General features: G+C 42.4%; 1 protein-coding gene across 5 annotated transcripts in view; it reads right to left on the bottom strand.

Annotated features, from left to right (window-relative positions):
- The window catches only part of sun1b (Sad1 and UNC84 domain containing 1b), a 28,120-nt gene extending 4,990 nt beyond the window's left edge, over nucleotides 1-23,130 (bottom strand). The window contains exons 1-18 of one of the 5 annotated variants that reach the window (XM_083977130.1): nucleotides 20,007-20,251; nucleotides 17,504-17,601; nucleotides 8,210-8,419; nucleotides 7,791-8,038; nucleotides 6,843-7,103; nucleotides 6,579-6,713; nucleotides 6,025-6,153; nucleotides 5,156-5,239; nucleotides 4,115-4,225; nucleotides 3,838-3,957; nucleotides 3,629-3,722; nucleotides 2,918-2,976; nucleotides 1,999-2,195; nucleotides 1,613-1,888; nucleotides 1,403-1,495; nucleotides 703-794; nucleotides 445-589; nucleotides 20-334 (exon numbers count right to left, since the gene is read on the bottom strand). In XM_083977130.1, the coding sequence (XP_083833256.1) occupies nucleotides 20-334; nucleotides 445-589; nucleotides 703-794; nucleotides 1,403-1,495; nucleotides 1,613-1,888; nucleotides 1,999-2,195; nucleotides 2,918-2,976; nucleotides 3,629-3,722; nucleotides 3,838-3,957; nucleotides 4,115-4,225; nucleotides 5,156-5,239; nucleotides 6,025-6,153; nucleotides 6,579-6,713; nucleotides 6,843-7,103; nucleotides 7,791-8,038; nucleotides 8,210-8,419; nucleotides 17,504-17,586 (2,652 nt within the window). In that variant the 5' untranslated portion in view covers nucleotides 17,587-17,601; nucleotides 20,007-20,251. Of the gene's footprint in view, nucleotides 1-19; nucleotides 335-444; nucleotides 590-702; nucleotides 795-1,402; nucleotides 1,496-1,612; nucleotides 1,889-1,998; nucleotides 2,196-2,917; nucleotides 2,977-3,628; nucleotides 3,723-3,837; nucleotides 3,958-4,114; nucleotides 4,226-5,155; nucleotides 5,240-6,024; nucleotides 6,154-6,578; nucleotides 6,714-6,842; nucleotides 7,104-7,790; nucleotides 8,039-8,209; nucleotides 8,420-17,503; nucleotides 17,602-18,025; nucleotides 18,540-20,006; nucleotides 20,252-23,003 lie in introns of those variants that run through there. The other 4 variants (XM_083977129.1, XM_083977132.1, XM_083977131.1 and 1 more) reach the window with 4 other exon arrangements.
- Nucleotides 23,131-23,901: the final 771 nt, after the last annotated feature.

The raw sequence follows: 23,901 nt of genomic DNA, 5'->3' as shown, positions 1-23,901 counted from the left end.
GGAAGTGTACATTCATTACCTCTTCTGTCAGTCCCTCAGCGAGGGCAGTGTGCTGCACACTCCCAGTTACTGCGTTAACGATGGTCTTGGCTTGAGTCTCGGCCTCACCCAGGGTCTGGGCTCGGTTGAGCTCCAGCTGCAGGGAAACGTTTCTCAGGATGCTCAGCTCCAGAGCAGCCAGTGACGCCTGCAGGTCGGGTGTGCTGACATAGCGCTGGGAGAGCCAGTGGATCAGAGACTCGGGCACCTCACCCTGCTCCTCTCCTGACCCACCACTGCCAAAGAACAGAGCCTGCAACTCCTTACGCACCTGTGAGGACACCTCGGCTGTTATCTGGGAAAGAGATACGTAAAAGAGAAAAAGATTCAATTCAATTGAAACTGAATATATTTAAGTCTTTGCAGGAAGTGGCAGATTAAGTTGATATTATTCGTGCTACTTACTGTCTCGTGCAGTGTGTCCAGCTGCTCACACTTCCCTTTGCATCCCACAACGCCCTGCAGGTCCTCTCTGACTTTACCCAGCTCCAGCTCAAGTCTCTTCACCTCCGCTAGCAAAGCATCATGGTCCTCCTGGTTTACGCCCACACTGAGTGAAAGACAGAATATTTGCTGTCACGATTTGGATGCGATTTGTACATTTAAAAAAAGATTAACTACCAATCCATATTGGACAGTTCATTTCTTCTGTTGTTTCTGTACCTGACAGGAGCTGTGTCTGCTGCTGAAGTGACAGCTTCTTTCTCCTTTTCCTCCTTCTCACGCTCAAAGTGCTGCTGCTTCTGCTGCACCTCCTAAAAACACAGATCACAGATAAGCAATACTGATGCTAGACGACATGAAAAAGCAAACCTTTCACTTTCATAATTCAGAAAAACTCTGACCAATAAGTAGTAGGCACTTCTGGAATTCCACTATAGCTTGTCAATTTGCACAATGAATTCATTTCAAATAAACATTTAATACAGCACAGCTGTTCCTCTGTGTACAGACTTGGCACTAAAACAGCCAGAACTACCTTCATACCCATCTCGTCTGTCCTCACCTGTCTGAGCGTGCCAGGATATTTTGTCTTCCTAAGTTTATTGTCTCTATGATCTTGGCATGTGCCCCATCAGTTTTCTGCCAGTCAGCAGTGAGCTCATGCTGCAACTGCCTTACATCTTTCATGTATTACTTTTATGATAGATTAAGAATTATTGTTTGCTTTTATGATTCATCTTCTTACTTTTTTAATAGGTAGCACTGGTACATTCTGTTGCTAATCAATGTGTGCTTAGCCTGTTCAAATAATAACAAAATACTGCTACGGTATATAAAAAACACCCATCTTTCCAAATTTCTCCATGCATTCTTCAGGCATGTTTTCTCACAGTAAAAGTAGTGAATAAGTCATATGTACCCGAGTCTTGGCTGAAAGTGCCTTGAGCAGCATTTCTAAATCAGCCAGTCGTGCTGCCTGACCCTCTTGCTGCTCTTTCTGCTTCTCGGCACTCTGCATGAAACAGGGGAAGAAAACAGAAAACATTGAGATACAGGATACACAAAGGTTTTCACTTGTAATTCAGCCCTTAAACCTTCCAAGGAAAAAGAGGTGTTTTTCTTTCCCTACCTCTGCCCTTTGTGTGTTCTCTTGCTCCAGCTCTCCTCTCAGCACTCCTAGCCTCTGCTCCAGCAGGGTGGACACCCACAGCCCAAGGCTCTCCCTGTCTGTCTCGGTGTGGAGCTGTTCCCTCAGAGTGCTGTAGAGACCCATTACATCTCCATGACGCTGCTCCTGCTTCTCATCACCTTTTTGGACTTGTGTCCACAGGAGGGCTAGCTGACGCTCCACACGTTCAAGACGCTCCAAGTCCACAGTGGAGACAACCACTGGTGGTAGGAGTGGCTGAGGACAACAATGATGCAGTGAACAGACAGCAGGAGAAAGGCAGAAATGATACAGAATCTGCACTCACTCAGTGATTTATAATAATACCATTATGTTATTTATCTTACTGTTGCCTGTGAGACCGGGGTGGCTGGGGTCTGCTCCAGTGGACTCTCTGGTGTGGGGACAGACGCAGGAACAGGAGCAGAAGCTGGCACCAAGTTAGACAGGAAGGTGATGGGAGATGCAGGACGCCACTCAGTTAAATTTATGGCTGGGAGGTAGGCAAGCAGGGCAGCAGTGGACGGACCCCACAACCATAGAGCTGCATAAAAACCATAGATAATGGAAATTAATCCTCAGTCACTTGTTGGTTGTTCACTCATAACAAACCTGTGATATATTAATATAGATTTATAAGACTTTTCAGAAACATATTATAAATTCTATAAATGAACACAAAGATGTCAAGAGTTATTATATTTCAAGTGTAGGGAAGCCACAGCTGTAAAAAGCACTGAAACAAGAACATGCAGAATTTGATATATATACACTGTGATATGATCATGGTGAAAATGGACCAGTATGTAATTTATGGAGAAAACTATGATGTCAAAATCAAGAAATGTTTATTTTTTATCTATGTAGTCCAATATTATAAATCCCAAATTTGCTTCAAGGGGTTTTTACAAAATCTACATCTTACAACATCTGCTGTCCTGTGACCCTTGAACAGATAAAGGAGGAACATCCCCACCCACATTTTTTATGTAATAAAAAACAACAACAAAGTAGAACAACTGAGGAGTGGCCGGTGCAATAGAGCAACATGGAATAACAAACAATATGTGTTTCATTACTGCATAAATGTATGTGAGCATGGCAGATTCGCAGAATGGAGAAGCTCACCGGAAACCCAGAAAGTCTGACCTGAATCTGGTCCTGGATTTGTAGTATACTCTAGGGATGTGTGCTGGTTCTAACATGTACTGCGCCTGGCTACACACTGATTTTTGAAGCAAAGGAGCTGAGTTCTCCTGAACTCACCAAGTAGGAGCAAAAGAGGCAAAAGGAACAACAGGAGCTTCCAGAGTTTGGGGAGGCATCTAAAAAAACACACAGTGACATGCTGATCAGATTAACACAACAAAACCTATAGTGTGGCATTGTGGTTATTTTAAAAAGACATGAATCAACTAAGTCAAACCCATGTGTTGTTGTCTATAATGTATTCACATCACAATAAGATCTGCTGAATTATTAATCTGGTGGCTGCAACGAGAGGGCGGCGTTATAGAGTACCTCTCGCAAAGAAAAAGATCTACATGGGCCTCTTTATCCCCAATGCCATTTCCATAATCAACAAGACACAGTAAAGGGGATCATGAGGTGCAGATGTTACCTGTATGGATGTATTTTTACTATGTGATCATGTTTGACTTGCTTTGTCTTATGTAAGTCTTGCTGGCAAGTGTCTGTGTTCTTTTTATGTAAGTGAGACCAAAGATGAATTTCCTGCCTTGGCGGGACAATAAAGTTTTCTATTTATCTATCTAAGTTGGTGGGTGGACAGCTCTAAACTGAGCTGGATTTCCTGTAATAATTCTCTGTATTTTCTTTTCAAATGGATATGTTGTCATTTGATAAATTATTATAAAATCAATAACAGCTGATTTCATATTTAATCAAATGTCAATCCCTCTGTCCTGGGTGTTGCTACAACCTACAGTTTGTGAGAAAATTGGCAAAAGGACTTACCGCGTCAGAAAGAAGACGTTGAGGAGACACATAAGAGACACCAGCTGGTACCATCCTGTTGCAAGAAACCAAAGAAGTCCCCTGCCTGCCTTGACTGGGCAAACAAAACATTTACACACATTCAGATGGAGAATGAGGACACATTCAGACCATGTAGCCATGTAAGGCATTTTTCTAAAATATATATTTAAAAAAAAAGTGCTATCAACCTGGAGCTGCTAGGAGCATCAAGAGCAGTGAAAGAAGCTTCTGTGCCACTGTTCCCGCCCCTGATCCTAAAGCTTTGCCAGCTCTCACGACACAGTAACCTGGCTGGAGGAGGCAGTAACCTGGAAGACAGGATGGGAAAGAGAAAAACCTTTTAAAGTGATTGGTTGCACCCATCAAAAAGGGTTGGGTTATAAACGTATTTCTACTGCACTTATCCTTGCAAAAGTATATGTATAAAACAGACTGCTAGCATCAGTAAGACAAGTGGTGGTTAACCTGCATAAGCTAGGATGCTCCACAGTGCCCCCGCTAGGCGTCGAGGCCTGGAGGACTGTGTGAGGAGGATCGTGTGTGTCTCAGAATACTGCTTCCCTTTACAGTCATCACCTGCGTGTGCCAAAATGATGGGTGGCAAGCGAACAGAAAACACAGAAACAAAAGGACGCGTGAATGAACTTGTTGGGAACATATTAGAAGAATAAGAAACTGGGGAACGAAATTCTGCAAATGACCAAAGTAGAGCAAACTGAAATGACTGCAAACCAATACAACAGATAATATGCATATAATGATAAAAACAAAAACACAAGTAGTGCACCACTTGCATGCACTTTGCATTATTCTGCAATGTGTGTGATGGCACACCATGCAAAGCTTGAGGAAAAACATCCCTCGTCCCTGTCGTCATGCTCCAGCTGCCTGACCTGACTTACAAATGCATTTATTGTTTTTCTCTCTGCACTTCAACCGTTCAGTTACTGACCTCATTATTCAAATGTGACAGTGGCTTTATTCAGAGTGTGGAAAAGTGAAATCTATTGTCAGATTTCATTGTCAACCGAGTGGCGCTGCATTGCTCTGGTTTAAATTGTGTGTGCTATTTCCCTTCCTTTCGTTTTCATTCATAATATATTTATTTTATTTTTCATTTGCATTTCCTTGACCTCTTCCGTCACAGCATTTCAGTTGTGTTTTTATATTGTTTGTAAAAAAAACTGACATCAATCAATCATTAGATAAATACGGTATAGAAAACTAGTCTAAAAACAAGCAATTGTTTAGGTCTGGAGCGATACCCCTCTATGTTAAGTTCTGGTACAAAACTGGCTACAAAACCTGAGTGAAAGAACATCACTTGTAGGTCACAACGGGTCAACATGTTGCTGACTAGTTGAAGCGGTTCACACAACCTCTGCTCACTCGTCCTCACACGGGTCACGCATATTATTAACTCTGTCAATCATGGCTACCATGAGAACACAAGTGCAGAAAAAGAGACAGAACATGTGTGGCTTGTGTGTGTGTGTGTCTGCTTACACAGGGAACCATTGAGATTAAGATGTGATGCATCTTCAGTCACCAGATCCTTCACATTCATGCTTCCACAGAAACTTGAATGAGCTGCAACATACACACACAGAACACATTTATTTACATAACAAAAACATGTTGCATGTGAAATTTATGATGAAATGAGTGATGGGTGGAGTAGCTGCACGTCACCACTGTGACATCAGAAGTGTCTTCATGAAGAAAATGAGAAAAGAGGAGAAAACAGTTGACAGGAAACACACACAACTGCCAGGAACGAGAATAAAGAACTGCAGTGAACCCCATGCTACAGAACAAAAAATCTTCTGCAGCTGTAAAAGGAACCAGCTTGAATCAGCAGTGTACTAGAAATAAAATAATGACCTGCTGTCAAACACTGTGTAAATAGGTGCACATTAGCCAAAAGCTGAATTTTGTTAACCAACTGTAAACCACATCTGAGGAGTCCTAGTTCTGCTTGAGTGGTCATTTAAGTGCACGCATCCTCTCCACCTCAAGGACTTACATCAAAAGTGCAACTTATCATTCATCAGACAGTTTTGTCTAAATTAGGGAAGAGGCGCTTTGGGCGGTGGATTCATTTCATTTCTAGTACACTTCCTCCTTCATATATAGAAAGCTATGTGTGAAAGTGAAGCTGGATGCACAGAGAGGAAGAGAAAGATTAAGTTATTCAAAGTCATCCCCTCTTGAAAAGAGAGTCGACATGTTTATCCCAAAGTGAGACTCCTTCAACAAAGTAAGAGCTCAGGGAGGAGAGAAAGGGTAACCACAATGCTTATTAATAGAAGTGCAGGCGAAGAGGTCAGGAGCTGTGACCCTTGATCTTTGCCCTCTGAAGTAACGACCGGTACCTTCTCCTTCATAGCCATTAGCCCTGTAGCCCATCATCCTGTGGAGAGTGGTCTGCTTTAACAGCCACAGTTGGGACAAACTGGAGGACACTGCTTGTCTCATCGAGTCCGACATCGATGCAAGTACACCTGGTGACACAGTCGTCCACACATACTGTTAGTCAAAACGCACACTTGAGGCCTGGCACAAAGAAGCACAAATACAAAAAAGGGGGATAGGATGAGGGGAAAGTGAAGTGGGTGACAGAAAAATCTCCCGAAGACACCCTGAGAGGAAAAAAAAGAAAGAAACAGGAAGCCGTGGAAAGCACAATAAGAAGAATGGTCCTAAGGTCACATGTGAAACAGAGACAGACCCACACAACAACATTGAGAATGATGATGAGAAGCCAGCTGAAGATTTTGAACTGGCTGAAAAAAAGATGAGCCTTCATTGAGAATATCATATTAATGCAAATGACTTGGAAGGAAATTCCCACTGGAACCAACAGAGGAAGAAAAAGAGAGAATGATGGGTAGTGGATGAAAAGCAAAGAACATCTCTTGGTGTATACCTTTTCCTGGAGAGCTCTTGGCCCTTGAACCCAGCCAGAGCACATTGTGGAAGAGCAGGGTGACTAAGGACACTACAGGGGCCAGGGCTCGTTTGCTGTAGCGCATACACGTTTTAGAGATTGACACCAGGACACCTGGAGAGAGACCACTACCAATTATATTCTCTTTATCACAGCTGAATTCAGACACTGGTCTTCAACCATTGGTTTCTGAAGAACAAGTCTGCAAATCAAATATGACACTTCAGTCTGACTGCTTCTCACCTGTCTTGCTCCTCTGACTTCTGTCTCTGGAGTATACACTTGTGAAAGGTGAGGATGACGAGGAGAGAGCGGCAGTGGAAGCCTCTGCAGCCTGAGATGATGACGATGATGATGAAGACCGAATAATAAGAGAGTCCATCTCCTGAGAGTGTAAAGAGCAGTCTTTGCAGATGTAGCCATTGGCGAGTGAGGCGTGGGATTTTGACACACTGGTGTCACCGTTGACATTTGATGAACTGTGGTCAGTGGTCGAGCTCTTCCCTGAGGGAGACCAGCATGTACACAGATAAATACAAGCTATTCATTACAACACAGGAAGTGGTTCAGTCCATAGAATATTAATGCAAGGATATCACCAAATAAGTGTGCTAGTGCTTGGAAGGAATACTTTCCTGGAGCTACAATAAACAGCAGCCACTGTCTATCACTGGAATAGGTATTGAGATTTATGTCTTCTGAAGATAAAGGTAACAATAGCACAATTTGGAAATACACTGTTCCAAATCAGGTCTTGCAGTCATAATCTAATGTATCTTAAAGTTTGTATAGTATAAAGTATTAGTGTAGTCTGGGCCTATTTTCCCCCATTCCCTAGGATAGCAAAGCGGTCTCAAACTTTTGGAATTTAATATATTGTTTGGTTTAATTTACTTTCACTAAATGACTATGACAGGTTTTAAAATCATCAGCAAAAGTAACTAGAAGTTAAAAAACACAGAACTTCCCTCTGAAATGTGGGGGAAATGAAACCCTTAAAATAATCCAATAATGACCAAGAATAACAGAATAACTCATTCATTAAATAACATTAAAGAATAAATGTCAGCTAAATGCAGAGAGATGTAGGCTGAGTGCTCTGCTTATCTCTGTAGTTCAATTACAAGAGGCTGAAATAACGTCTAAATTATGAATCTGAATTTTGAGATGGAACCCATTAACTGAACTGACCCCAGTGTCCATCCACAGACGTGGAGGTGGTGGTGGTGGTTGTAGTGATGGTGCGTTGCCTCAGTTGGGTCTGGTCCAGGATGGAGCTGTGAAGGGTGGCATCAGACACTGTGTTGCTTTCCTGAAAGCCGCTGCTGTTGTTAATCGGGGTACTAACGGCCGAAAAGGAGAGGTTTATCCTTGGAGTGGCGACTTGGCTCAGGGATAAAGACAGTGAGTTGGACGGCTGCTTTCTGCTCCGCAGTGTCCTGGAGAGAGCAGAGACAGCAGACGTATAGAGACATGAATTTCGCTATGTGACAGAGGCGGGTTTGTGATGAGTAGCATGTGACTCAGGTTCAAAGAGAGTATAACAAATGTAGAGAATTACTGAAACTCTCTGGTAAGCCGAGCATGTTAGTAACCATTGCCAGTCTCACCGTGTCTCTCGCCTGTTGCTGGTGTAGCTGCTGCTGCTGTTGCTGTTGCTGTTGCTGTGGTTCTGGGAGTACTCGGCCAGGCTCTCGTTGCCATAGTGACTGGCGCCGGTCTGCAGACGCAGGCTCCGCCGTGACATCCTGGGTGATTCGTACACAGGAGCAATCTGGTGCTCCTTCTCAAACTCTAACGCTGCTGTGGAGTAGCTAGAGCTGAGGGACACAGAAGGAAAAGTGGAGGCAAAGAAGTTTGATGAGAGGAGGTATTGCAACACAGTTAATCACAGGGTGGTAAGTTTCTTTCTTTTTTTTTCTACGTCCGCTTCGCCAAAATCCATTTGGAGACAACAAACAAGCCTCATGCGACTTTCAGTCTCAAATCAATACTTAACTTCAACAAAAACAAACAAAACACAGAAGAAGACTGGCAGTAGGCCTGACAGGAAGTGAGTCATTAACAAGGAAGGGAGAAAACAATAAAATATTACAATAAAAAAGTACACTGTGTCTCTGAAAGTCAATTTGGAAAAAAATAGTAAACACTCCTGAGCGTAAAAAGCTGAAAAAATAAAATGTGCTCCACTCACTGCAATTCAGAGCCAAGCAGCCAACCCCAAGTGGAAACACACAATGAAGGCTGTAAATTTTGACTTTGCCATGCGCTGTGCAGCTGTGACTCACAGGGCCACACCCACCTGGCAGAGTAGGACAACATGACTAACAGAAGGCAACAGGGCAACAACTGTGAAATTCACTGGAGCTGTTCTAGAAACTACTTCTAACCAAAAATTGTTGTGTTACAGATAAAAATATCGGTGCTGTATGATCACTTTCAACTTGACTAACTGAGCTGAAATGACCCGACCATGCTGCACTTTCTTTGCAGGCTGTGTACGCATGTCAGTATGTTGCTCAACTAGGTCAAGCAGAATAACTCCAGACATGCAGCGGGGGATGGATGAAGGGGAGGGGCAAAGCACTTTATCCATCACTGGACGGCCGAGGATAAACTTCCTGTTTGACACTTGGAAAGGAGGGAGCGTCCCTGTGTAAACAAGAGCACAGAGTCACAGAGTCCCTGTCAGATATCAAGCTACAGCCTCGTACACAGGACAAAGTGTAGACTGAGCACTAGCAGCAGTATTTACATGCATGTGTGCATGTTGCTCACTGTTGCCCTGCCTCTAGCTCTAAAGCCTCAGGATTACACACTCCCGCCGAGAGCCAATTATGTGCTTTCGTCCTTGCTCTGCCTCCTGCTCCAAGTGGCTCCTATCCGAGCACATGACCTAGGCAGCACCTTTCCCTCTGCGTCCTGAGTGGAGTGTGAGTTGTGCATTCACAGTCTTCACAAATGAAACAGAGCAAAGCTGCTACATCAAAATGAACTACCATCACCTTAACTGTTTAACACAACTCTTTGTCCATCACCATTAAATAGTTTGGTCCATAAAACAAAAATAATAATAGTAATAACGATAGAAAAATCAAGGTGTGTTGTCTACTTTTGTCCAACCCTGTTGATTTCAAAACATCAAATCTTCACATTTCAAAATCTGGGATCAGCAAATGTTCAACACTTTTGCTTAACGAATGACACAAACAAGTCCTGAGTCTCTGTATGCGTTTGTGTGTGACACACCCTCCTGCAGGGGTTTTGTCTCTTGCATCTGTGAGTCACTCAGTCAGTCTCTGAAAAAAAAAAGAATATCTTATCCTGAAGGAATGCAAACATGCGATACCATATGATATATTTATGCCACCACCACACTGGGAGGAGGTCAACGACACCGAGCGCTATCAGTGCTATCTGCAAGAGCTATGTGATAAAAATAATACCGACTCATGCTGCTTTAATAACAGATAAAAATATATCTGTTCAGCTATGCACAACTAAACTATCAAGTAAAATGTTATGTTTAAAGTAACAGTGAAACAGTGAACTGTAGTCCATGCATGTGAACTGCGCAACAGGAACACTAGCAGTTCACAGTCACACAACACAACTAGAGGGCATTTAAGGTGAAGCTACTGTAGTTCCCCACAGTGGAGAACGTGGGGACTCCAGAGGAAAGCAGAGGGAGAGGAATCAGCAGGCTGTTGCTAAACACAGGTAGTCCAGTTATCAGCAGTACAATCAATTTTCCATCACATCACATTGCTCATCTTATCCAAATTTGAAATTCAAATATTGAAAAAACAGCCGTGGGGAAGCACAGTTTGCTTCTGCACGTAAATTAATCTTACAGCAGTAGGTCCAACAAGACAAAAAGCAGCTGAAGTTCCCCTGTTAAAAAAGAGACATGTCTGCCAAAAGTTCACGTTTGAGTTAAAATGGATATGAACCAAATTTGAAGACATTTGCTCAGTCCTGCCCCGGCATGATATGTTCGCAACAACAGACACACAGACAACATGAAATCATAATGTTTGCAGACTTGACCATTACTGTGCATAGGCCTATACTGTAGAAACAATGACTGTGCAGATCCCAGTCTGTCTTAGGAGCAGTAAACAATGATAATAATTAGCTTGCCCACTCTTTCCTGTTGTCCTGGGCATCCAAACTGATCAGTGTGCCACCACTCTTCCAGGTGGCTTCCATGGCCCACATCAGTGATATAAATAGAGACAGGCGCTACGCTTTCAGAGGCGAGAGAAGACAGAAAGACAAGACACAGTGTATAGAGAAAGAAGACCCTACCCATCCTGACCGTCAGCTTCCTGGAAGCTCTCCTTACATAACATCACAGCTTTCAAACTCTTCCCACACTCAGTGGGCACAGCCGGCTTTCTTACAACGCAACCACACAAAGCATCAGAGCAAATACAATAACTCTACATATTGGTAGCTTATGTTTTGCTTCTGACATTTCACACACTTTAGCTACAACACTCTTATAATATGTGACCTGTGTTCAACAGCAAAGTACTGAAATTTAAGACCAACCGGTGTTGGTTGGACAAAGTCGGGCTCTGGGAAATTTTGATGAACACTTCTCACTGTTTTTTCTCATTTTATGAAGCAAACAATTAGTCATGTTTAAAAAGGGAGATGAATCAATAATAATGAAGTATATAGCTTTACAAGGAGGGATGGAAGTAAATCTCATATGTGCCTGATATGAATTATGTCAGGCTTCCAAAAAATGTATATCACTTCAAAGTGCACATGTACCAACAGGTATAACATCTTGCAGACAGCCAATGATGTATTCAAATCACTAAGAACGTAATCTGCCTGGGGGGACAAAGTCCCGTCAATTCAGCTTCTTCCCTTTAGTGGCTCCTCAGGATATCATACCCTGAAGACAACAAGAAACTATTCTTACAATACAATACAGAAACATGGGGTTCAGAAGCTGCCAATATATCTGAAGCAAAACCAGACTGTCATCATTAATCTAACCCAGGAGCCAATCCCTGCATGACAAAGAACAAGTAACTCTAGAAACAACACATGTGGTGAGAACTACAATTCCAGTTTGGTTTGCTGACGCTGAAGGGAACCGTCATCCGCCCACCTACTGCCAGCTTTGCATTGTGAAAGCCATCATAACTGACATAATTAAACATCAACTTTGCATTTAAGCACATATGGTTGTTTGTATGAACATGTCAACATGACATTTGGATTCATAAGGAAAACTTCTCTTCGGCTTGCTGGGGCATATCTGCCATACCTCAAATATGTCTGAAACCAAACTACTTGGCTTTGAAATCTGACACGGGAGCGTTTGCCGTTTTTTCTGGAAAAATAATCTTACTGGTTAACCAATTAAAATAGTTGTTGGTAAAATATTTTTTGGGCAATCAGAAGAATAGTATCCAACAATCTTTTTTAATCCTATTTGGTCATCTGTTATTTATGTAACAATAATTATGTAACAAACAAAGAACATTACAGAACCCAGTCTGAAGTTCTGGGATGCAAGTCAACAATAACCAACACAGTGCCTTGCAAAAGCCTTAACAAGTAATACTTGTTCCCATTCGTGGTCAGACACACACACACACACACACATATATAAGGCAGAGGTTATCGAGACCACGTGGGTTGTAAATCTTAGCTTCGTAAACAAAAAGTGTGGTCTTAAAAGTTAAGGCATTCACCATCACACACCAAAAAAAAACAAAACTAAAAACTAAGGGGGTTGTTGTTGCCAGTGTAACTTTTTTTTTTAAAACACAGACCATTTTCATATTACTACATCCAAACAGGATGGAATAGTCGTCAGCTCCTTAATCACATTCTCTACCACTGAGTCAGTAACAGCCATCTCATAAAATGGTAATTGTTTGGTTGGCTCCATAATCCAATAGCAACATAAATGAGTTTTTCTGCTGCAGCACAGAATGGGATACATGAGGCACCTGCACGGTGGGTTCAGTGCCAACAACAAATATTTTTAGCGACTTGGGATACTGAGTATTTTCCTACCTGTTATCTGCAATTTATTGAAATCTCTTCCCTTGGACACTGTGGGACCACACTGTGTTTACTAAAATTAAACAGCACTAAGTGTTTTCCTGAAATTCAGTTGCAAGAGCCTTTGGAAATCTCTGGGGAAAATACCAGATCAGAGCTCAAACGCACCACAAACTGTCTTCCTGTTTCCTTCCACTGCTACAGAGTAGGGAAAGTCTTCTTTCCCTTGAGATGCTGAGGCCTATATTTACCAGAGGCCAGGAACTGGGAGTTTGGGACCGAGTGGATAGCTTTTTTCGAATTTCCATCCAACCATCTCTGGGTGGGTAGGATTTGGCACCGTGATTACGATCGCTGCAGCTCAGCCTCATTTTCTCTCCCACTGACAGCACTTTCATTCTGCCCCACTCCATCTCTGTTGTGGCCACGTTACGGCACTATAGTGTGCCGCTTCATGTTGCGGTGGTTGCCACGGAGACCACTCTAAACAGCTCCCTGGTTTAAGAGCAACTGTGTTCAGTAGCGGAGGCCGTACATGTATAGTCTACTGTAACACTTCCAACAGACAGATGCTGCCACACAAAAGAACACGATCCTGGCTGATACACAAAGAGAAATGCTTCTGGTTGGCTAAGCACACACCTCGTGCATTCGAGGGGTCGATTCCAGAAATCTTTTTATTGGATCACTAACAACCTGAAAAGTGGAACAGTTTTTCAACCCTCACAAGGAGTAACTGTGGACAACTCTCTAACATCCAGCTGTTGTCATTTGCTTGGCACTTGACCAGTGGTGCATGTACTGCAACACACCCAGACCAGATGTCAAAACAACTGTGACAGCAGCCTGAACAACAGCTGTCAAGCTGGCACTAAGCTCAGGCCCGCTTTGGTTGTGTCCCTGAACCTTATCTTGCAGAGCCTGAATTAGTATAGTTTATTTACCTTCGGATTAGAAGTTAACTTCTATGTAGATGCTGGTAAAACTGCAGTTTCTGGGCGAGTAGGCCAAATCTGTATGCCCTCTACCTTTTCTCTTTTTGTACAATTAAAAGAAAATCTTTTTGCATGAGTTATACACCGCTGCCATTCAGTCAGCCTCCGTCAATAACTCCATCACTGCTGCTGCTTACTACTGTTACAGTTCAGTAATCACTTGTGGGGGAAATACTCTCCAACCAGAGGCACGGGCACCAATGACCCACTTCCTTCATCATAAAATATGAAGGATCTGTGTGAGCCAATACACAGCATACACACACCTGCTTTCTGTGAGGACATGGGTGCCCCCAACCCACATCTCAGCACTTAGCTACATAATAAGGACTGAAGAAATCACAAATCTTGATCAAGACAAGTATTTCTCTCAATTCTAGCCATTTTTGAGCAATGAATCAGGAAGCTGCTGTCAAATGATAATATTTTCATCACTTTCAGCATGTTTAGTCACTCCACCCAAGTGTTTTTCAGGTTAATGGGTTGTAGTAGTTTGTCTAAATACTGTAACACAAAGAAAGTTTCACAAAAACAATAAAACTGCCACTAATCTACAATTATTTTCCTCAATCATTAGTCTATGAAATGTTCATAGTGGGAACACAAAATGCTAGTTTGTCTGAACCTGTGCCCAATGAAAACTTCTCACAGCTTCAACATGACACAGATCAAATCAGCAGCAACATCAAACTTTTTGTAACTTCTAGGGATGTCCCGATCCGATATTGATATCGGATTTATGTCCGATATCAGCCAAAAAAACGAATATCGTATTATATCGGACTGCATCTAAAATCTCCGATATAAACGCTCCGATAAAAACAGTCCATTATTCCGCTCCAGCACTTCTGTCCCATATGAATAGGTGACTCGTTCACACCCCCAACACAGTAGGTGGCGGCAATGCACCTTAATGTTGGTGCGCCGCCTGCCAGAGAAGAAGAGGCGCCCGGCTGCAGCCGCTGCAGCATGCAGAGATCACATGATCACAACAACAGCGTGTGTGCGACACACACACACACACACACGGGTGCATGGACAGGTCGCGCTTGCCCGCTAATAAACGGTAAATGCGCTATATTGCTCTAAATGTACAGTTCAAATTAACTACCGACGGGGTCGGTGGTCAGATTCTTCTGGAGGAAGACAGCTGGTCCACATGTTGTGCCGCGTTACCGGGCGCGAGTAACGGTGCTAAAGTAACAGTGCTAAAGCAGTTTAATTTAACAGAATTAAATGAACGATGCTAATTTCTGTTAGCCCGTCTATGGCGTTTTACATTATACGTTAGCATTAAGCTAGCGGACTTTATGCTTAGTTGTGACACTGGCTGTGTGTTTTGAACGTTGTTTCAAACTATGTGGGTTTGATTGAACATCTTTGATGCTTAAATATAGCTGCTTAATATTGCTTTACTCCTCTTTTTATTTTATGTATGCCATTTTTACTGTAGGGCAGGCTATAATCTTCAATTTGGAGTGACAAATAAAACCTTGAAGCAAGAAGATTTTGCCTTTTGTTTGACATTGATGTACATACAGTAATTCAATAACAGTTGTAAATAAGGTTTATTTTTTTAATATTTTACAGTTAAAAGTAAGCTCACTACTGTCTGTCCCATAGAAGAACATGACAGCAACAGCCTGTCAGTCAGCAACAGGACGACTCTCCTTTGTATTAGAATTTGAAAAATATAAATAATCGTTTTTTTTCACCACCCCTAATATCGGATCAATATCGGTATCGGGCCGATATTGAAGGCTGCAATATCGGTATCGTATCGGAGGTGAAAAAGGGGTATCGGGACATCCCTAGTAACTTCTTGTGGTGAAACCTTGAAGCCTGTTTTACCGAAAACACTGAATCAAACTAGTAACAACTAGAGTAGTTGTGAGGAAGTGAGAACAAAGGAATCTCCCAATCTATTAATAAATTAAAACTTTATTATCTATTTCCCTGGGTGTATTTACAGTGTTGGTAATATTATCTCTAGGTTGTAGGTCCGGGTTGTAACGGCCTCTCCCTGGAGTCTCCAAAGAGATCTGAGCGTAGATGAAAGTAGAACATGATTGGCTTTGGCTGGCCTCCTCTCCCTGTTTCTCTTAGACCATTCAGTGCTACAAAACTTGTCACTGCTCTTTTGAGTTTTGACAACAGATGGGCCAACGGTTTCTGTCACCTGACCCCCCCCCCCCCCCCCCCCCCCCCCCCCCCCTGCATGCTAACTTGAATCCACTGTGGGCAATACACAGGGCTGTGCTGCATGCACAGCCTCTCAGGTCTCAACACAATCAGCTCCCGGACTCCCTCGGGTTGATATTTCTGACCTTTGATCGAGAAACAAATACAGTTACATTACTTACTTAGAAAGCTGAGAATGTGAATGTCTTCTATCCACTTGTTTAAATTTCAACAAGTTTGTTTCTCCCGAGAGCTTATAATTCATCGGTCTTTCAGCTGCAACAGACGCCAGCTAATAAAAACCAACAGATCTCTCAACTAGCAAGTCAAGAAGCATAAACTATTAGTCTAATCCTGGGATCAGGGCCACCGTTGTGACTGTGAGGTTCATTAATAGCTTCTCAGCTGACCGCATTCAAAAGGAACACGATTAGCTTGTTCCAGGTTTTCAGTCGAACTGGTAGATTCCAACCAGGTGTCAAACCAGCTTTTGTGCTTTCATCTCACTTTGCCTCAGTCCAGTGTGACTCATGAGACTGGTTACCAAGTCTGGATTTCACATAGCTGGAGTGCAATTTGCTGCAAAGCTGACTGGAGATTATGGGGATATTAAGTCACTATTTTTCCCCGTTTTAAAACATGATCCAACATCAACTGCAGCCGCTACTACAGTATCTGCATCAACATGAAGCAGGGAATAAATTTCCCACAACCTGTGGTTTAACTGTCAGATAATGTGCCATTAATTACATTACCTGAACTCAGCTGGAGGGAGAAGAGCCTTAAGTACTGAGTGCAGTTTTTACAATGCGCTCTGTGCTTCCTCAAGCCACAGCTGTAAACCTAATGACAGGTCTTTGTTCAAAACACAAGACACTTTCATACTTTCGCCTGAATGATGGGAGGCCCCTCCTCACAAAACTGAAGCAAGAACTTTCCCTCAAGTCAGAAAGCGAGTTCAACACAAAAAGGTGATATTATGTTTGCTGACCTACACACCCAAATGCCTGTCTGTGTACTGAGCTGCCAGCGTCAACAGTGACAGCACTGGAGACAACAACATTCCTCCGCATACACAAACCTTCCTGGTGAAGCGTTGGCCACACCTACACTGTGAGTTCTGTGATGGGCAAGGAAGGAGCGCAAGAAACAATGCGCAGAAAAGTAGCACAATGAAAGAGGTTGAGTTACATTAAACCTAAAAAGTTAGAAAGGCTAAAAAAGTTAGCAAAGGCAGATTAATGTCGCAAAAAAAAAATTTTAATCTAGGGAGCATGCATCTTTTTTTTTTTTTACCCCATGCAAGCCTCCCCAATTCCCCTCCAAGCATACAAACACACACACCAACTGACTCATGAGGCTGACTCATCAAAACCACAACCACAGGATTTTTTTTTAGCAGTTTAACTGATTTGCAAAACCTCTAGAAAGTAAAGAAAAAAAGATACTGTCTTTAAAGAGAAAACACAAAACCAGCACAGAAGCAGTGAAGGTAGAACAACTTTTGGATTGTTTGACTTTTCATTATATGACTATTTCACAATGACGGGGTAAAATGACCAATTACTACAGTATAATAGCATCCAGCTCAACAGCATGAAGAGGAAAAGAGCAAATGGAATATGAATGTCTCTGATTGATGACAGACAGCAGATTGAATTTCAGCACGGCGGGACAGCACTGAGGTCTCACCTGAGAGAGTAGGTATATCCAGTGTTCTCCGGTGCACACTGTGGAGGCGTGTATGTGTGCAGCTGCGAAAAATCCATGGTCATTCTTCTTTGTTTAGACTGCAAGAGTCAGGATGCAAGGGATAGGAGTCTTTAAGCTAAAGCTGACATGCGGAGTGGGGCAACAAACAAGCACAAACTAACTTTCATACACACTCACAACAACGCATGCACTGTTTTGTTCATCCTGTCTCTTTCAGACAAATTGATTCTGATAACAAGCTCAGGTCTCTGTATTTTATAAGCAGATTCACAGCCACATCTACACACATTAATGCATTAGAGCCTGGAGCACCCTGCCTCCTCCCAAATCAATCCCAACGCTATTCACTGGGCTACTCTCCAAGAAAACACAAACACCGGTTCCTGCTACGCTGTACAACCATGTCAGAAAGCCCAGCACCGACAGGCCCTAACGAGAGCTGCTGGACATTCCTTTTCCCCAGGAACACAACAATGCTACTGTGGACAAGAGCTGGCCGACCTCTTCCTGCATGTTTGCTCTGGCTGGTAGCTGACGGAGGCCACGGATGCCACTGAAGCTGTAATGAATGACTCGTCTCTTCTCCCCTGGTCGGCAAACAGGCGGCAACTGACAGGAGGGGCTGGTATAGCGAAAGGGCAGAGCCAGTGACGATCCTCCTCTCCTGCCTTAAAGCCGGCTCCTCGTAGGGGAAGCTACTCCTACAGTGACGCTTGGAGCGGCTGCACTCGCAGAGAAGGCAGCATTATGAAACCGAACAGCAAGGGGTGGGGCTGAGTTCTAGGCAATGAGCGGGAAACAAAAAAATCTTCACTATGCAAATACTATGTGAGCATGATACTGTATGAGGCACACCTAGTAGCTAACCTAATAAAATCAAATGAAAGTCCAGCAATCGACAGAAGGTTTTACTGAGGTGCTGATTCAACTCCATGTCCTGTTTAGAGACAGTTACACTGACTACTATGAGGTAGAATACCAGAAACATATCTTTGAAAAATGTTGTACAGTAAAGTTCAACACCACCACAAATCATATCTTCTAAATCATACAGACACCTAAGTGCATATGAGTGGCCAATACTGACAAAAGACAGCTATGCAACTGAGGTGATTATAGTCACTTGATATAAAAAGAACAAACTCTTGCTCAACATCACATAATTAAATAGATACGGCTACCTGACTTTACTTTTCTGGTCCTACCTCCAGCTGCATACAAAATGAGCAAATATGAACTTCATCTATGATGTCTACTCCACTTATTCAATCAAACAGAGAGAGGATGCAAAGATGCCGTGCCATGGAAAAAAAAACAGATGGCTTTTCATAAACCACCACCACCACAGAAATCTCCATAATAATCTTAATCATGTTTCAAATCCGCATCCAGCCGAAAAGAGGGATAAGCAGCATAAACAAATATCCAAAAGCCATGATCACTGCTTTAATTCAACCAAGATTAGGTTTTTTTTTTTTTTTTGACTTGTCAACTGGTGCAATGAATCATGATGCAATCAGCTGAATGTGGGCACTCCAAAATTAAATACCAGCCTCCTACTGTGAATCAGCTGAGCTAGAAGTGCTGCAGGATGGCCTGAGAAGAAGGGAGAGCAGTCCTGAACCATCAGCCTAATTACACTACAGTCCAACAACCACATGTCCTCAATGAAGGGCTATGTGTTGTGCAGCATTTATTTCAGCATGTGACTGTGAGTCTCTATCTTAGTTAGCCTATGTTATGGCATTTGACGCTTGAGCTCATCTTTCAGTAGACAGTTTGAACAATAACAGAGCATGACGACTGAGGACAAGCCCACAAACACACACTCACACACTCACACCAACAGTTTACACATGCTGTACAGTGACACCTTCCCCCCGATCCTATGTTTCACCTCGCACGTCTTTGCTGGCTCCTTTACGCAAACCACCTGCGACGATCAGGGGCACAACTGAGAGACTACATTCCTGAGCCTGCTGTCAAATCAGTGTTTCAGACTGGTGCCGTTTCAATCATATATTTAGTTCAATAGTAATAACTGCACACAGTGTCCGGCCAAATGACATATAAGCCGTTACATTCTCACACTGGCCGGTGCTAAATTTAGACGCCGCATGTATTTAGTCTGTGCCGTCACTCACGAAAGCTCTGACTTGCTTAGAGGCTTTTGCAACGACGCACTTAGTCGCAGTTCTCGACATAACAGGTGCATTCAACATTTACAAGTTAAAACACAGTCAGGCATGTCCAGAAATTATGTTTCATAATTAAAATGTATTATAACAGAGCAGAAATCTAAAAAAAAATATCTGTGGGAAATAAGGCCCGATATCGCGTTTGCTACCAAAACAGCTGTGGGTAAAGGGAGCTCAGCAAGGACAGAATAAATCCAAATGAAAGGAAAATCACACGTCCACAACACACAACCGTCTCTACATTCACCTTCACGACGTTATTTATAAGTACTATGTCAACTTGCCCGCGTGTTTAGAGTCCATGTATGTTGTTATTCTTTAGGAGCGTAATCCAAATGAACAACATTCACGCATTATTGTCACGGAAGATGCGCAAACTTCCGCCAGCATCCCGACGCACGGAGATCCAAAGGTTACTTATTGCTGCGGACCCTCGGATCCAAAAACGTTGTTTTTTCTAGTAGAAAGACACTAAAGTTTTGAAGTAGCTACGGAGTGTTATGCTAGTGCACAACAAGCAGATTTCCAAAATGGCTTCCCGGTCGTAACAAAGCCAGAAGGATCGCTGCCGAGCTGATCCTCCCACTCCCGGGCCCTCTATTGTCGGCCAGGGCGCACACTTTAAATCTATTGGAGGAAAGCAGCGCTGCTGTAACCGCATGCTGTGGACTGCTGCTGCTGCTCCGTGCATTGAGAGGAATCACACTGTTTGTATTCAAGTTGACACAGTCCTGTATCACATCTTAACGCAAAAACCTTAGGCTAACACATTTCCAAAGGGATAAATGTATTACTCTATTATGATGAATGTGGCTCAAGTGGCTGCTGCACTTACCAGTCTATTTTTCTTTCAGTAAAAACGTGAAAGAACATTTGTCTGGCAAAACATTATTTATTAAATGCAATAAATTCCTATTCCTATTATTAGGTGCTATGTAATTATTTGTTTATTGTCTAATTATTTTCCCTCTTGAGGGACTACACAGGCTGCACGCCATGTTCAAGTTTCTGTTGTAGAAAATAAAATCCCTTATAGGTCCCTCCCACCCCAACCCTCCTTTTCAGCTAAATGAATAATAAATAATGGGCAAACTACACTGAGACACTTCCTTGCAGTAAGAGGGAAATTTACTATATTGTTGCAATAGCATTAGCCTACAAGAAACTTTCTCTAATGGGATTTAACAAACAAACCATTGTCTGGAACTACAAGATAAAAGATAAACATAGAAGTAACTAACCTGAAAATAATGTGGTGCAAATTCCTCAAAAGGTTTGCAGTGCAAGTGTAAACATATTCCAGGGTTTTCTTTCTATTGCTGGGGTAAGGCAGCCAACCACAGGGTGTTCAGTCACTCAGATAAAGCTGAATACCACTTCCTGTTTTTGTTGATAAAGCAACTATCGCTTTAACATATTTCCCATTGGAAAGCTGAAAATGTATGATGTATGATTATTTTTTATAATAAATATGTTTGGTGTGGATTCAAGACAAAGTGCAGTCAGTACTGTTTTTGTTTTTTGTGTGTTGCTGTTTTGAAAGAAACAGCAGACACTGGAGACAGAATGGACCCTGCACTGTGCTGCTGGAGCAGATAATAAGTTATGGGGTCAAAAGTGCTTGATTTCATGGACATGCAACATGTGTGGAAAGAAAGCGAATAAATACCCATGTGGTAGAGGCCACACGCTGAAACCACAAAAACATCAGAGATCCCAGTAACACTGACAACAGCAACACAATTTGTTCAGCATCATCCAGCTCCTGCAGTACAGGCGGTGGGTGTCCAAAGCTTTAGCCTACCCCCCACTTTCAAACCAGCATTTCATTTTTAGCCAATAGTTGAAGGGAACTGAAAATATTGATAGGCAACTACCATGACAACAAAGAAACCCAGAAGAAGAGAAAAATTGAGAAAAAAAGAGGAATGTGATGTGACAAGTCAAGTTTTCTCAAACGATTTGACAATCTGTACCATATAGGAGCACTTATCCTTCAACTTTGAAGGGGAAGTTGTGCAACAACCCAACGGTAAAAAAGGTTTTAAACTCTTGCTACACCTATTTATTATTTGTGTGCATTCTGTGTTTTAAAGGGCCAAGATATATAATATTTTAGGGAGGTTGCAGGCTCCCTAATTTAACACCATGAAATGGGCAACTTTACATAGTGTTAACTGTTATTTTAGACACTTTGGTGGAAATAACAATACTCCTTTAACCAATCAAGAGTTTCTGTTACTGTTATGCTTGTGTGGTGTGCAGTCAAATGGGCTTGAAACTGGATCTATCAGATCTGAAGCTTGTCAGAACCAGGGACACTTCTTTGTAGCTGACCTCTGACCTCTCAGCAACAGGAGGAGGGATTTTTCTTCACAGGTATGAATCTGACTTCTATAATTGAATTGATGAGAGCAAATAAATAGACGAGGCGCCACCTGCTGGGCACTAGATAGAGTTGGACAAAGTGGATCCAATCCCACTGTGATCTGTGGACGTCAACGACGGCAGAAGGCGGGCTATTCCTGTGCCAAAGACTAAGCAATAGGATTGTTCGCACCAGCAGATTCAATAAAAAGCTTCACACACACTGCCTCAACCTAGACAAGACACCTAACACAGCTTCCTCATAGAGGACCCTTCATGCAGGACAGCCAGGTCCTTGGACGTTGAGAAAACTATTTGTCCATGCAAGACAGAGACTAATTAATTGCGTGAATGTATGCAAGACATACAGGCAGGTGCATGTTGACTAAAGTGTGCGTCAGTCTAACGGATTTAAACAAAACAGGAAGAGTTGCATGGATGCCCTCTCCTATCTGATCTGGCGCACAAGGAAATAACCACCACAACAGGCAGGAGGTGTCAGCCCAGATAATAATCCTACACTTCTGATAAAGAGTGTAAATAGTGTGCTTTCCTTTCAAAGTAAAGAGAGAAAGAAGGAAGTTATATTAGAGGTGGAATAAGTTCTTGCTTGCTTGCTAATGCGACTGGAAAGCTAAGATCAATCTCAGGCTTTCTCCAACTGTTTCCCTTATGTTCCTTACTGGGGTTTCTTATCAGTAAAACCTCTGCTGATAAGACTAAGTCCTACTGCACAAAAAAAATCCTTGAGACTATCATACGTGTTCAACGAAAAATACGGCACCACCGACCAAAAGTTTAAAGTCAGTATCAAAGGGAAAAAATGGAGAAGCGTCCTGTGCCTCTTCGTGACAGTTCAGACCAGCACATGTGAATTCAATTGACATAAGTATCAATACGCTCAAACTACTCACGTGTTGACAATGGCTGCGGGTTTATTGAGGGTGAACGCTGATAGCTGTCAGGGTTGGTTTCTCTAATCCAGTTGGTTGAAGCCTCACACACAGTTGCACATTTACTTCCCTGAAAACTGGACCTTGCTCCAACGTTCGCCTTTCCCGCACACGGTCATATTTTCCGTTGCGACCCCCAGCGTCACATGCGTCACTCCTTATATGGTAAAAATGACCATATACGGGGCCAGCTGGTAGGCCTTGAAACTGGCTTTCCATATAAAACAGCATCGCTTAGTGGCTAGTGACTGAAACAGCAACTAACTGAATAAATGAATCTGAACAGTAAGAGCCTTGTAAAATGCTATTGGCTAACTAGCCTACTAGCTTACTTCAAGAAAATAAAATGAAAAGAAGAAAGGGGTACTGAACATGTCCCCTAACTTGTCAGACAAATCTACAATTTTCCTTTGATACATCCAACAAAGTACCAGACCCAGTCAATCACTTTACTCACTAAATTAGCATACTGTTCCCTTTTGATCCCCTTTTTTTCTTTTGCATAAGAATAATTTCAGGGCACTTGGAGACGAAGTGAGCAGAATCATATACAATACCTATATATTTTCAAAACTTGAATCTTAATCGCAGGGGCTAATAATGACCATGGAAACATTGATCTTGCTTTTTAGTAGACATTGGTTTACACTAGATTTATGTGTTAATGTGTTTTATGCCCCCTGTTTATTAATTTCCCTCCTAACACTAAAGACATCTCTCTAGTGTGCTTGTGCCTTTTTATGTCTTTGGCAAGTCTTTGAGTTGACAGTAGAGATCCCTGCTCAAAAACCAACAACAACTTTGAACAAGTCTCTGAACAATATTCTTAGACGGAGAAAACCTGAAAAACAGGACACCT

Source organism: Trachurus trachurus (assembly GCF_905171665.1).
Source record: "Trachurus trachurus genome assembly, chromosome: 8".
Taxonomy (NCBI): Eukaryota; Metazoa; Chordata; class Actinopteri; order Carangiformes; family Carangidae; genus Trachurus; species Trachurus trachurus.
The sequence above is the reverse complement of the archived record's forward strand: the minus strand, read 5'-3'. Positions and strand labels throughout refer to the sequence as shown.